Source organism: Rhineura floridana, chromosome 21, assembly GCF_030035675.1.
Source record: "Rhineura floridana isolate rRhiFlo1 chromosome 21, rRhiFlo1.hap2, whole genome shotgun sequence".
NCBI lineage: Eukaryota > Metazoa > Chordata > Lepidosauria > Squamata > Rhineuridae > Rhineura > Rhineura floridana.
The window spans coordinates 3,221,258-3,236,714 of record NC_084500.1 but is presented as its reverse complement, the minus strand read 5'-3'; the positions used below and the strand labels follow the sequence as shown (position 1 = coordinate 3,236,714).

At 46.3% G+C, this 15,457-nt stretch overlaps 1 protein-coding gene across 1 annotated transcript; it reads right to left on the bottom strand.

Moving 5' to 3' along the window:
* Positions 1-738: 738 nt before the first annotated feature.
* On the bottom strand, positions 739-10,457 carry HSPB1 (heat shock protein family B (small) member 1). Its single transcript, XM_061605169.1, has 3 exons — positions 10,001-10,457; positions 5,357-5,420; positions 739-1,046 (listed from the first exon to the last, which is right to left on the bottom strand). Exons 1-3 carry the CDS (start codon positions 10,389-10,391, stop codon positions 857-859), a joined length of 645 nt encoding a protein of 214 aa, XP_061461153.1. The 5' UTR covers positions 10,392-10,457; the 3' UTR covers positions 739-856.
* Positions 10,458-15,457: the final 5,000 nt, after the last annotated feature.

Genomic DNA, 15,457 nt, shown 5'->3' with positions numbered 1-15,457 from the left:
GAAAAAACAATGTGTTTTTTAACCTTTTAATAAATGTATTCAGAGCTTTTAAAAAAATGTTTTTAAAAGTTTTATTTTTTTATTTATTTAATTATTTAATTCAATTTTTATACCGCCCATAGCAAGCTTTCTGGGCGGTGTACAACCAAAAGTTGTTTTGTTTTACTGTTTTTTAATGTCTGTTTTTATGATGTTTTAAAGTGTTTTTAGTGCTTTTGTTTGCCACCCTGGGCTCCTGCTGGGAGGAAGGGTGGGATATAAATCAAAGAATAGATGAAATAAAATACAATGATACATACCTGTTTCTCATCAGACACACTTTCTTTCTCCAGCTACCCAGAAGCCTGTGCTATTGCCTGGCAATGAGTCCAAGAGGCCTGCCTCACAACTGCTGCCCCGCCATCACAGAGACTGTTAATTTGCTTATTCCCTGTTGTTGCAGATCGGATTTTTATATAGTGATTTTCTGTGGCTATTTTCTAAAAAAGAAATCTGCCTCTAAAATATCGATATTAAGAACGATAATTTTATCTATACTTCCTTTCCAAATATTGATATTTTCTTTATCATTATTGTTATTTCCTTTACAATTATTGACATCTTTCAAAATATCGATATTAATATCAATACACACACACACGAACAGCGCCCACATTCAAAACCTGACTCCCAACATAGCCCCAAATGCAAAGAGGAGACAATGAGCCGAAATCCAATAAATGAAAAACCATACATGGCTTTAAAAAAACCCAACACGCTTTATTTGCGGAGTGGTTGCAGGGGGTCTCTTCACAAAAAGGAATATATGAGAGTTTGACCCTTTCTGATACCCGAGTTGTACATTTCCACCCGGTGACTATTTCTTGGTTGCCTCTTCAGGCTTCTTGGCCCCTGACGGGGGGATTTGGGCATGAGCCTCATAGGTGATGGGGATCTTGATTTCGGCAGACTGAATGGCAGGCTTGGGCAAAGGAGCTTCCACTGTCAGCATGCCATCTGGCGAAAGGGACGACCGGACAGCAGCAGGGTCGATACCGGAAGGCACCCTGTAGAAAGGAACGGAGAGATGCAAGAGTGGAATGAGATGAGGCACCCAAATGAGGATATTAATTACAGTACCTTTGCTTTCCTGCAAAAAAATTAACAAAACATAAGCCCTGTTCAGAGGTGGTTGTTGTTGCTCTTTTATTCGTTAGTGACCCAAAGCGACTTTCATTAAAACCAATTAAAACAAACACAACCCATAAAAACCTAAAAACATAGCTCTATACAGATAAAAGACAGATCTCCACAGATCCAAACACACAAACGTGATAGGCTCTGTTTCTGCAATAATCGGATATGCCATCAGATTGATTATTATTTCTGATATTCTCTGTCTTTGCAGAGAGAATTTTGAAGTAGCAATGCTCCACGTTTGGTTTCTGATTCATTTTTTCCCCAATTCTTTTTTAAAAATTCGATTTGAAATCATTGACAGTGTGAGTGATACTTTGATCAATCTACTTCCTATGTGAGCTCTTCAAATGTGTATTGCCTTTCACTGATGTCTATGAAGTGTTAATCCTAACTGAAGTGTTGATCCTAACTGGCAGCCAGAAAGCAGTAGAGGGGAATGAGGTGTTCACTGTAAGCAGCAGGGGGGAAGGCGCTGACTTGATTATCTGCCTTAATCTGCTCTGCAGTGCACTTGAAAAGGAATGTAGACAGGCAATTATTACAGAGTTCAGAATAAAGATAGATATCAGTGGAGACTTGTGAATAAATAGTGATTATAATATTTATAATTTTCTTCAAAGCAAAAAAAATGGATGAGATTGGAAAAATTGAAAGATACTGGAGGAAAAAGAAATTGGATCATTGACCACCACTATGGGGCCACGCTTAAAAATAAAACATAAAAAAGGAGAGGATTCCATCTGTAACACTCACACTAAAAGAGGCCACAAATGGTCGAGCCCTTCAAATGAAGGGCCAAAAGCCTGGATAAAGAAGAAAGCCTTTGCCTGGTGCCTAAAAATAAAGATGGCATCAAGCATGTACCCCTGGGGAGAGCATTCCACAAGCAGGGGCCACCACTGAAAAGGCCTGTTCTCATGTTGCCACTTTTCAGACCTCACTCGGAGGGTGCATGTGAAGAAGGGCCTCAGATGACAATTGCAGAGTCTGGGTCCTTTCATAAGGGAAGAGGTGGTCCTTGACACGTTGGGGTCCTGAGCCACACAAGGCTTTATAGGTCAAAACCACATGTATACAATTTTGTAAGCATTGTTTGGTTGGAGAACTGCGTCACAAAATTCAGAGAAGTACAAACTTCAAAGGGTTGCTGTGTTTTGGTTTTCATTGTCTTGGAAAGTTCATCTTCAGGTTCATTCTCTTACATGTGCTCTTTACTCTTTAGACACTTTAGGCCTTTAAGCATAAAGCTCATTATTGCTGGAGAAAACAAATGAAACAATTCACATTCCACTGTGTTGTGATGTTTTCTTACGTCTCATGCATATTTTATACTTCAGCTTGGAACTTTCTGAACACTGGAAATAAAATTGCCGAGGATTGTTTGGATGAACGTGAACCAAACTAGTTTGTCTTGTAAAGGGATGAACATGAACAGGAATTAGTTCCTTTTTGGACATGTTGAACTTGAACTAGAACTAGTTCCTTTTAAAAGTGAACTTTCCAAGCTCTGGGATTTACAACTAGATAGTGGATGTGACCAAAGGCTCATCTAAGCTAGTGTCGTGTTTTCAGCCTGATACTTCTGGGGAGCCCACAAGCAAGGGGCTTCCCCACAATTTGTCCTCCCCCAGCAGCAACTGGTATTCAGTGGTAGGCTGCCTCTGAACATGAAGGTTCCATTGAGTCACAATTGCTACAAGGTTTAGCTGTCATATTGTCAACAGACTTCTGAAGAATTTGTTTCTTCATTTTTAACGCTGTCTAATTAGTGGCCATTGCAACATACTGTGTCCTAGTTGATATCCAGATTTTGTTCGCAAGCAAAAAGAAAACGAGACTTCCTTTGGGATCCTTCTTAAGACTGATTTGAGTTTTTCTGAATTTCAGGTATTGTGTTGGATGGAACTTGCCATTTTGACAAGGAGAGGCGCCATCGTGTAGTGGTTAGAAGGCCTGACACAGGCTAAGGAGACCCAGGTTCATATCCTTCCTTAGCCGTGAAGTTCATTGGGTGACTGTGGGCCAGTCACTCACTCTCAGCCTGACCTACCTTCCAGGGCTGTTGCGAGGATAAAATGGAGGGGTGAGACTTAAGGATGGAATTTTCTGAAAATCTCAGCATCAGCACAGATTCTTTTTCTAATTCTTATCTTGGTCCTTAATTGTGACAAGAAACAACCCCCCCAACCCGGGTTCCACTAAAAATATGAATATTTCTCATATAATATACATATTATATGCAAACAGGGAGTTTCTTCCAGCCCTGCTTGGAGATGGCAGGGCTTGGACCTGGGACCTTTTGTGTCCAAAGATGGTGCTCTGACACTGAGCGACAACCCTTCCCCATCCTGGCAGGATGCAAGTGAAGACTCCTTCCTCCCCCAACTCTAGGCAGAGCTGGAAGAGACTCTCTGCCTGAAACTTAGGAGAGCTGCTGCCAGTCAGTGTTGGTGATACTGAGCTAGATGGACCAATGCTCTGACTCTGCAGCTTCTAATATGGCCCTGCATGCTCCATCCTCTGTCTTTCTACTCCTGATGGAATCATGACGATCCAAGGAAGGACCTTTTTATTGGAGGGGCAGGGAGCCCTTGCCCCACAAGGCAATCTGACCTTCTGGGTCACCGCCCGACCATCCAGTGTTCAGTGAGGAGGGGAAAGGGACAAGGGAGAGGGCTTTTTCAATTGTGGCTCCCACTCTGTGGAATTCCCTCCCAAACGATCTCCGCCATGCCCCTGCTGTGATGCACTTCTGCTGGGCCTTGAAGACCTGGCTCTTCAGACAGGCTTTTGAGGAGGGCTAGGTTTTATTACTACTGTTTGAGATTTTAATGTGTTAATGTATTTGTATGTTTTTATTCTGTACGTCGCCCAGAGTGGCTGGACAACCAGCCAGATGGGCGAGTAATAAATCTAATAAATAAATAAATACTCTTCAAGTACTTGAAAGGTTGTCTCACAGAGGATGGCCGGGATCTCTTCTCGATCGTCCCAAAGTGCAGGACACGGAATAATGGGCTCAAGTTGCAGGAAGGCAGATTTCGGCTGAACGTCAGGAAAAACTTCCTAACCGTTAGAGCAGTACGACGATGGAACCAGTGACGAGGGAGGTGGTGGGCTCTCCAACCCTGAAGGCATTCAGGAGGCAGCTGGACAGCCACCTCTCAGGGATGCTTTATGTTGCACTGAGCAGGGGGTTGGACTTATAAGCCTCTTCCAACTCTACCATTGTACGACTCTGTGTTGTGCAAAGTCTGCCAGAGCAGGCCTTGCCTCTTCAGGAAGATCAAAGCAAAGGGGGGGAAAGTCTCCGCAGACTTGTACCGCTTGCAAATATGCAAAGAGTCGTCCATGCACTTTGCAATTGCATGCAAGCAGTTTTTGGAACGCGGCAGCATTTTATTTATTTATTTATTTATTTATATATGATTTGATTTATCTCCCGCCCTTCCTCCCAGCAGGAGCCCCAAACTCTGAAGGCCGGGGTTTTAATTATGCTGCGCAATGGCATTATTTCCACTCTTCTGCTGGGATTGTCTGTTGCACGGTCAGGGCAAACAGTGATGGAGATTTTTTTTTTTTTTTTTAGTAAACTTTGTAAAACAAAGCCGGGGGGTGGGTGGGAAGGAAGGTGAACCTTTAGTGAAGTGACTAAGAATTGTTGTGAACCGCCCAGAGAGCTTCGGCTATGGGGCGGTATAGAAATTTAATAAATAAATTAAATAAATAAATAAAATATATGACTGTTTCCATGGGGAATTAGCTCTGTTTGTGTGTGCATGCATGCATGTGTGAAGGGTCTGCCCCCACCTACTACTGGAATGTGGCCATTGAGAGCTTTCCACTGCAGTAATCAGTGGTGGCTGGTGCTGATTGGGAGTGGTGGGGCAGAAGGCAGGGAGCCCAACAGGAGGTGGAGCCAGGGCCAATGGGAGGCAGAGCCATCTAATGCTAGTTCTGTCCCCCTCCCTGATAAGTTCTACAAAAGCAACACAGAGCTAGCATAGGAAGAAGCTGAGAGCCAGGGCCTGCCCCCGGGCCGGTTGCAAGTGAGAAGGATTGGACGTGGAGGGATCAAGACTGAGGTTGGTGGGGCAGTGCCCCATTTGCCCTACTAGAATCGTGCCTCCACTGCACGATTCCTTCTTTTCCCAGACCAACGGATTCAGCTACTTACGTGTATTTCCTTGTAAAACATCTGGAAATGAAGCCATGATCGTCCTGCCTTTCTTCGTGTTTGCCTGAAAGAGGAAATTACACTGTCGTGGAACAATCGGTATAAGGGGTGAGAGATTCTTTTCCCCCTCCCACTGCCCCCTCTAATCTGTATTCTGAATTCTGGTTTAATGAACAGAATTTCCAAAATTCTCATGGGGCCTTATCCTCACCTTCAAAACCCTTCATGGCCTTGCTCTTCCTCGCCTGTCTGCCCTTAATTGCCCTTAATTCCCTTTCTGTGATTGTCACTTACCTTCAGGGAGGGGCAAATCTGTCAGTTTTGCCCTCCTCTGTCAGAGCAAACCAGGAGACATCCCTAGTTCTGGTCTCCTGTGTGCTGCCTGCCTTTACATTTCTTTTTCTGTGTCTCGTTGTCAGTACTTACATGTCTGAGAATGCCCTATCCACCCAAAGGCCCAATTGCCATTGCCTCTCTGTGTTCTGAGCCCACTTTTGCCTCTGGGCCGATAAAAGGTTCCCCACCCTGAGCTAGATGGATGAATGGGCTGACTTGATAGAAAATAGCTTCCTAGGTCCCCCTCCTTTTATTCTTTTAAAGATGAGAGACAAATGTTTAAAATGAACAGTTATTTAATACTTAAAGTGAATGAATGCCTGCATAGAAATCATGTCATTGTGCTGGGGGAGCAGAGGGAGGCTTCTACCCTAGAAAGCATGACCTTCAGTGCCTCTGCTTTGCTCCTGACCAAACAGAGCAATTTATATATATATATAATTCCCTGCTGATTTGCCTTTAACTTGATCTTCAGACAATAGCAAGATGCTGATGCTTATTTCCATGTTAAGAAGTGCTACAGTTTTCTGATTTCTGCAGGTCAATCTGCTTTAAGGCACAGGAGCATTTGGGGGTCATTTATTTCTGGTCGATTGGCAACCACTGACATTGATGAGGGAGGAGGAGTCTCCATGCCCCCTCCTGTAAGGATTCTGACTGCCATCAAGTCATCAAGATGGAGGGAAGAACTGTACAGAGCTGCCCTACCCTCCTGGTCTGGTCATTGTCACCAGCTCTGCTCCTGGATCTGATGGGGGTGGGGAATGCTTCAGAGGACGGGGTACTCTTGATCAAGAGCAAGACAGCCAGGACCCCCACAGATATCAGCTGCAACCTTTGACAGCTGTAACTTTACGAACCGGTGGGTGAGCTTGCTTTCCCCTCCTCCTTCCTGTTCCTCTTTCCTCGTGTGTCATGTCTTTTTTAGATTATGACCCTATGGGATGGGATTGTCTTAGCACTGAACTCCTGTAAGCCCCTCTGAGAGACCCCCCCTTTTTTTGGCTAAAGAGCTGGGTGTAAAATGCAAATCAACCAACCAACCAACCAACCAACCTTTACCAACGTTGCTTTTTAAAAAATAGATTGAAACTCCACCGGAGTCACTCTCTCTTCTGAGCTTCTCTCCCCACCCTGTGTACTGCTGCGTTTGTTGCCATAGTTATGTGGCCACACATTAAGCCGTGGACTGTATACATTCATGAATATTTCAGATGGTGATAAATTGAAGGGGGGGGCAGAGATCCCACAGCCATCAGTCCAGTCTGTGGTATAAACAGAGTCTGTGCATGGGGTGGTGGTGGATGGAGAGAGAATACACATCCCCCACATCCAAATTTTGGGGCAGGGGGGTGGTCAGACATTGGGTCACGGAGAAAGTACACAACATCCAGAATGGGCTGGCACCAGATTTTGGAGAGGGGATCTCCAAGGGCGTTCGGGCTCCTGGCACTTGGTTAGAGAACAGGCTGTGATCTGAGGCCTCCTCCACCTACCAGCCCTCCCCGCTAAGGCAAACTTGGCACTGGATCAATCTCATTGATTTTAATCAGGGATGCAAAGTGCCAGCTGCGATCCAGCTGGCCGGGGGGGGGGGGAGGAAGACGAGGAAGAAGAGGAGGAGGAGGAGGGAAAGAGGAACCTCCCGAGCTCTGTGGTTCCTTTGTCTGCCTCTTTTGACCACACCAAGCTTTGTTCTCTTTGAGCCATCGGATTGGAGGATAGGAGCCAAGGGGGGGGGGGAAGTGGGGCCATCTGATTCGTGTTTAGCTGGAGTCGTCGCTAATCTGTGGCTTGGCGGTAGAGCTGTCTGCTTTGCATGCAGAAGCGCCTGGGTTTAACCCCTCTCCCGGATGGCATCTCCAAGGAGAGCTGAGAAAAGGGGCCTGCCTGAAACCCTGGGCAGCTGCTGCTGCCAGTCAGAGTAGGCGAGGGATGGGGGAGGGATTTGCGTTTCAAGCCGAATTGATCGAATTCACACTTTTCTGAAACAATCTGAGAACTGCGACGTAGCTGTCCTTTGGAAATTTTCAGCGGCCCAGGTTTTACGAGGCGGTTCTCCAACCGAAGAATATGTGCAAGCCTGCCCGCGTTAAGGGAAAGCGCGCGCAAAAAAAATGACTGTATTTGTGAAAACCACGTTCAAAAATGCACCGTCGCACAAGGCATTGCTTGCAAAGATGTGCACAGCCGTCAAAACTGCCTTCAAAAAGGTGTGCGTTAGGGGAAAACGCTGAGCAATTTTCCTGAGGATTCTTTTAAAAAAGGAAAAACCTACAAAATGGAATGGCCGCAGAACTGAATTTAAGACTGGAAAAAGGGAGAAATCAAACTGACAGACCTTTCCATCCTTAGTACAGACAATACTGGGCCGTATGCTCTCAAGTGGGTTCTACGCCACAAAAGCCATAATGAATGCGCCAGCCTTTCAGGCGTCATGATACCCTTTCTTTTTCCTTGTAACAAGACATGCGGCTACCTCTTTGGAAGATGGAGTCAGATTACAACCTTGTTTCCATTGCTGGCCACACACACAGGGGACCCGGCCTGGCGCTAGCACCTGGGGACCTCACAGCTGCTGATGCCAACCTCCTTAAATGTATGTTTGTTTGTTCAACAGCTCAAGGCTCCAAAGAGAAGTGTCACCCGGTCACTGTCTCTCAGCCTAACCTACCTCACAAGGTTGTTGTGAGGATAAAATCAGGAAGGGGAGGACCGTGTTTGTACACCGCCCGGAGCCCCTTGGAGGAAAGGTGGGATAGAAATTTAATAAATAAATAAAGGCATGGTAGTTGCAGCCTCCATCTTCATTCCCCCAGAATGCCTCTAGGCCCTAACGGAGGGCCCACAGGCATTCTGGGAAAATTAAAATGATGTCAGCTCGGCTGTGGCTGCTTTGCCGCACACTCCTCTTCAGAGCGCTGGGCTGCACACCATCGCCTGCCCTTCTCCCCGAGGTCGCCTCACTTAAGGTCTCCACAAACCTGGTGCCAGTCATGCAGACGGTGTATTATATGGTTGCCAACCTGACACAGGCCACGTTCACACCATACATTTATTCCACTTTTGTTCCGCTTTAAACCGTCATGGCTTCCCCCAGAGGATCCTGGGAAGTGTAGTTTGTGAAGGGGGCTGAGAGTTGTTAGGAGACCCCCCTATTCCCCTCGCAGAGCTACAGTTCTCCAAGTGGTTTAACAACCTCTTCCCAGAGAATCCTGGGAATTGCAGCTCTCTGAGGGGAATAGGGAGCCTCCTCTCAGCCCTCTTTACAAGCTACACTTCCCAGGGATTCTTTGGAGGAAGGCATGACTGTTAAAGCGGAATAAATGTGTGGTGTGGATGTGGCCTTGGTTCACATTCTCAGCCAGGAGGAAAAGAAATAGTTTTATCAGCTAAAACTGGAAGATCTCAGAGGCCAGTAAACCTGCCCATTGCATCGTTAAGGACTGGTATACAAATGACTTGGGACTCAGGTACCTAAAAGAGTGCCTTCCCCAGTTTCAACCATCTCAGGCCTTACAATCAGCAGGGGAGGCCCTGTTGGTTGGACCGCCACCGGGGACTGCTTGGTTCGCGGTGACCTGTGACAGGGCCTTCTTGGTGGTGGTTACCCTGTTTGTGGCATGCCTTCTGTCCAGAGACTCTCCATCATTATTAACTTTCAGGAGAAACGTAAAAACATTCCTGTTTACCAAGGCATTTGAGAGCTGAAAGCCCTGTCCCTGACCACCCGGAAATTATTCCTTTGAGAGGAGGTGGTTGGTTCTAGGAGGTTTTCAGAAGGCTCTTTTTAAACCGTTTTTAAAAGTTTTCATTGTATCATTTCAGTATCGACGTGCTTGCCGCCTTAGGCTCCTTTAGGGGAAAGTGCAAGATACACATTTTTAAAAAATAATAAAAATAGTTTAGGGCCATGTTTTAGGGTTGCACACGTAGTTTATGGAGGCCTAGGGGTGCGTCCCACAATCCTCTGCAATGGAATTCCTCTCCAGACTTTGGAGTTTCAAATGACCTGCCCTGATTTCCAAAGCGGAACTGATGCTTTCTCTTATTTCCACGAACCTAGAGCTTTCTTCTGGTCCATTTGTGACCTTCCCTTGCCCTCCACCACCGCTGGACTGAGACAGGAAGGACAAGATGGCATTGTCAGAGCTCAAGGACCCGTTCCAGCCAGGTCCAGAAATTGCTCAAGGGACAAAGCAGGATAAGACAAGGGGGTGGCCTGGGGGAAGTCCTGAGAGGCCTGGGGGCCGCATTTGGCCCCTAGGCTTGAGGTCACCTATTCCTTTCTCGAGGGGAGGCACTTACCCGTGATCTCCACCACCCCATCCTTGGTTTTCACCACCAGCTCCTCGGGTGCAAAATGGTTGACGTCCAAGGCCACTTTCCAGCTCTCTGACGTCTGCCGGATCTCGGAGATCCCACTGCTGAGCTGACGGCTCAGGGCCCTGCTGTAGGCCGGGTCGGCGGTCGGCGAGGTGACGACGGGGCTGGCGGCCACCGGCTCATGGCTTTGGCTGGCCAGGGGGCGGATGTAGCCTGGCCAGCTGGTGCTCCCCATGGGCCACTTGTACCAGTCTTCCGGGATCAGCGGCATTCCGAAGGACTGGTCCAAGAGGCGGCTGCCCTGATACCAGTCCCGGAAAGGTTCCCAGCTCGGGCTGCGGAGGAAAGTGAAGGGGACTTGGCGTTCCGTCATGTTCCTTCCCAGAGTTGTGCCGGAGCTCTCTGTCCAGGCTCTGACTGCAAAGAGCGAGGGCCGCCAGCTGGCCCTTATCAGCAGACAAACGTCTATTTTTGGACAGGAATTCCAGAGGTCTATTAATGGGAAATGACTCTTGGCCAGAGGAACTGTTGATGAATATCTTGATGGCATTCTCCGCCTGCAATTGGCAGCTCCTCTCTGACTGGGTGTGTGTGTATGGGGGGGTACCGGGGGGGGGGATGAAAGGCAATTCCCATTGGAGTCTGACTTTCCAGTCCCATGCTTGATCTCAACAACCTGAAAAGCAGCTCAGGCTGTCCTGGGAATGAAATGTATTTTGGGGAGTATACTCATCCTGAACAGCTAAAGATAGGTTCCTGCCCCCAGTGTTTCTTTGTAGACCTTCAGCCTAAATGCGGCCCTCCTGCCCTCCCTGTCTGGCCCTTGAGAGTCCCCCTCAAGCCACACCCCCTCTGCACAGGCCATGCCCCTTACCGACTCCGCTTCCTTAAACTCTGAAAATGCACGTGTTTGTGTGTAGAAACTGCTGTATAAAGGTAAAATTTGTGTCCAACGCTGTCTCCTTTTGCCTCTGTCCCCGCTCACCATTGACAAGTGGCCCTCAGAAAGTTGCTCTGAAGGGAATGCGGCCCTCGAGCTGAAAGAGGTTTCTGTACCCCTACCTTTCTTATAATATCAGATCTTTTGGGGGTGGGTGAGGAAGGGGAATTCTAGGCCGCTGTGTGGGAACTGCTTCCCGGGTGACACCGAAAACACGTTCCATGAACATTCTTCAAATCACATGTTCAAAGTGGCCATTAAAAGAAAAGAGGCAGAAAGTCACACACACACCAGCAGCAGAAACCTTAGTCAGCATGCCCAATGGTCAGAGATGATGGGAGTTGCAACTGAAGGGATGCAGGTTTCCCTATCCCTGGTCTTTATAGATTAATCTTGACTTGAGAAAACATGTTAGGAACCTACACAGATATCACACGCATATGCCAACATCAACCCATTAATAATAATAATAATAATAATAATAAACAACTTTATTTCTACCCCGCCCTTTTTCCAATAGGACTCAGAGCGGCTTACAACTAAAAACAACACCATTAAAACATACAGAGTATATTATTAAAAAAGAATTAAACTATGAGAAAAATTAAAACCATAAAATATAGGTTAAAAACAGCGGACAATTTAAAATAATAAAATCATATCATGTAATCACCAAACCTATGACACTTAATCCTGGCCGTTCTCTATCCCAAATGCCCGTTGAAATAAAACAGTCTTTACTTGTCGCCGGAAAGACGGCAAGGAGGGAGCTGATCGCCCCTCACTCGGAAGGGAGTTCCACAGCCTAGGGGCGGCCACGTGCTAGGTGCTCAGTGGTAGATTCTGTCCTAAAGTCGCATAGAACACATATAAAGTCACATAAAGAGCCAGTGTGGTATAGTGGTTAGTGTCAGACTAGGACCTGGGAGAGCAGGGTTCAAATCCTCACTCGGCTATGAAGCTCACTGGGTGACTTTGGGCCAGTCACTGCCTCTCAGCCTAACCTACCTTACAGGGTTGTTGTGAGGATCAAATGGGGAAGGGGAGAACCATGTTTGTAGGCCTCCTTGAGCACCTTGGAGGAAAGGTGGGATACAAATGCAATAAATAAAAAATAGCAAAGAAGAACATGGGTGTGCACACATTATTATTATTGTTATTATTTGTAGCACAAAAAGATAGTTTTTCTCAGTCCACAATTGTTCATCCTCCTCGTCAATGTGCTGATATCAATCTAGATTGATTCTCGCTCCTGCTGTCCAGAAGGGTGGACGTGGTTACTTGATACACATTTGAACCCCACCCCTTGGCTAGGTTAGCCACGCCTTTCCCTCTCTGCACATGCTCCAGGTGAATGAAAAATGAAGGGATGATTGTAATATTGGTATGCAGCCACGCACAACATCATTGGGCAGATGTGGCTACGCCCCCTTCCCATTGGTAGGGCCACTTACATCCATTTTCAAATGGACACACTGCACAATCAATCAGCAATGAGCTCCTATTTTTGGAAAGAAACCAGTTTCTCAAGAAGCACTTTCAGGGGCAAAAACCAAAAACACAACAGCTCTAGAATTGGTCCCAGGCGATGGTCTGAAGGCACATGAGGCCAGCTCCCTGCTGAAGCTAAACAGGGTCTGGTCAGGTCAGTGCCTGGATGGGAGACCGCCTGGGAACCATATGTAAGCCTTGGGCTTCTATCATGAAAAGAAAGGCCGGGTATAAATGTAATAAATAAACAAATAGATTGTGGGTGGATGATGTAGAAAAAAAAGTGTCTCCGTTGATCCAAGAATAAAATGTCATACGTATGCAGCCTGTTATATTTATTAATTATTTCATTTATATCCCACCTTCCCTCCAAGGGGCTCAAAGTTGCATATGAACATGGTCCCGGGTCTAAATGGGTCTTGGCTCGAACTGTGGAAGGCCCAAGGCAAAATTCATTCTCAGAAACAAGGCAAAGTTGATTTTGGGAAAACAGAGGGGGCCCTAGCTTTAGGCAAAGTGAAGCAGCTGCCCCAGGTGTGTGGGTGGGCAGTGGCAGCAAAGGGGTTGCAAAGTAGTGCTGTCTAGGCCACATGACGTTTCCTGGGTACAGAGGTAATGGGGAACGCTGTCCAGTTGCCATTGCCAACTCTCGCCCTCAGGCAGGAAAGTGGAAAACGAATCTGGACTAAACAGGCAGATCTCAAATGTCGGAGAGGTTCGCGTGAGGAGGATATCCCCAGGAATGTGTGCCACCCCCACCCCCCAGATGTTGCAGGCGCTCACTCCCAACAGCCTGGGCCAGCAAGAGATGGAAAGATCTGCCAACTACGATTTCCAGTCGTGAATTCAGTTCTCCACCTTTCTGCAGCAGTTCGTGAATGTTGTTTTTTGAAATCCTCACAAAGATTCTTCAGCTCTTAGTATGAATTTCTCTAAAGAAAGACATTTTTTTGCAGGCAGTTTTAACTAATGCGCGGGTTTTCACCAGCGATTTCACCTAACACAGGCGTTTTTGTATGCTGCTCTCACCAATATATCTAGTCCCGTGCACACGTTCCCTTAACAAATGCATTCTTGTAAACGTTCTTTGGTCGGAGAACTGCGTTGCAAAATGTGGAAAGGTGCGAATTTGGAAGGATAGCAGCGTCGCGGTTCTCACGTTTCAGAATGAGCTCATTTCACAGATTTGGCTTAAATGCAAAGTGAATCAAATCCCTCCTCCCTCCCTAGTCAGGGGTGATGGGAAGATGGGAACCCTTCGGAAAAGCAGCGTCTGAGGGGTGGGGGGGAGGCAGAGACCAGGCGGCAGCTGCAGGAAGTGCGGGACAGAAAGACTTTTCACACCCTCTTGGTGACGATGAGTCAGCAAGAGAGAGTGACTGCCTGAAGTTTAAGAAGATTTCTGGATTCCTGCATTGAGCAGGGGGCTGGACTTGATGGCCTTATAGGCCCCTTCCAACTCTACTATTCTATGATTCTAAGATTAAGATCCAGTCACCTTCATCTTTGGCTGGCCCCTGGAGGACCCAAGTGTCTCTCTTGCTCATTCCTTGTTTTTGACTCTCCACACTCCAAAAAAGATGCAGCGGGGCAGCTCCTGGCAAAGCTTGTCTCTCTGGAGGGAGCACCAGATCCTTCCATGCCAGAGCGAGGCAGAAAATGTGAGTCATACCACACTTGAGCTGGATGAACACTTCCAGTACTATGGGTGGTATGCAATGCTGCTTCTACCGAGGCTGCAGTCACATTGTACCATTATTCCACTATTTTTCCACTTTGAACAGTCATGACTTTCCCTGAAGAATCCTGAGAAGCGTAGTTCATTATGGGTGCTGAGAATCGTTAGGGGACCCCAAATCCCCTTGCACACCTGCAGTTCCCTGGAAAAAGGGGCTGATCATTAAACCACTCGAGGCATTGTAACTATCTGAGGGGAACAGAGGCCTCCTAACAACTGTCTTAACAACTCCTAACAACTGAGAGAAAAATTAACTCATTTGAAATGTGGTGTTGGAGGAGAGCTTTGTGCATACCACGGACTGCAAAAAAGACAAATAATTGGGTGTTAGAACAAATTAAACCAGAACAATCACTAGAAACTAAAATGACAAAACTGAGGTTATTATACTTTGGCCACGTAATGAGGAGATGTGATTCACTAGAAAAGACAATAATGCTGGGGAAAACGGAAGGGAGTAGAAAAAGAGGAAGGCCAAACAAGAGATGGATTGACTCCATAAAGGAAGCCACAGACCTGACACCACACATTTATTCCACTTTAAGCACTCATGGCTTCCCCCAAAGAATCCTGGGAAGTGTAGCTTGTGAAGGATGCTGACAGTTGTTGTTCTGTGCCTTCAAGTCGACTATGACTTATGGCGACCCTATGAATCAGCGACCTCCAACAGCATCTGTCATGAACCACTCTGTTCAGATCTTGTAAGTTCAGGTCTGTGGCTTCCTTTATGGAATCAATCCATCTCTTGTTTGGCCTTCCTCTTTTTCTACTCCCATTTCTTATTAGTTTCTTATACATTGTATTTTATGGTACTGCTATTTGAATCCCAATTGCAATACAATAAAAAATAACGAAGCAATTAAAATCGTTGTGAATATTTAGTGCAGACATGCCACGGGCCATCTGAATAAAACTTACGGACCACTGGTGGTCCACAGCTACAGTTTGGAAGACCCTGGCATGTAAAACAGTGGGAAAGGGCCACTTGGAGCAAAATTACTTGGATTATATGGGTTAAAAATGGGGAAAAGAAGGTAAGAAATCTGAACGAGATTGGTGAAAGTTTAAGGACCTATGGAATAATATAACAAGGGACAATGAACCATAATCCTTTTTCAATTTTATGAGAAAGCATGGTTTCGCTCAGAATGGCCCTCCTGTTTGGTATTAGTAATTATCAGAGGGTCAAATGATTATGAAATTATTATTGTATCGTTATTGTACATAATTATTATTTAGGATAAAGGGGTTGTTATCCAGCATACAATCC

Bases quoted from the DNA above. Each gene is read 5' to 3' on its own strand.
- HSPB1 (XM_061605169.1), bottom strand. From the start codon at position 10,391: ATGACGGAACGCCAAGTCCCCTTCACTTTCCTCCGCAGCCCGAGCTGG. The intron at 5,421-10,000 runs GTAAGTGCCTCC...TTCCTCTTTCAG, and splicing joins TGGGGTGGTGGAGATCACGG to GCAAACACGAAGAAAGGCAG. The intron at 1,047-5,356 runs GTAAGTAGCTGA...TCCTTTCTACAG, and splicing joins TGTTTTACAAGGAAATACAC to GGTGCCTTCCGGTATCGACC.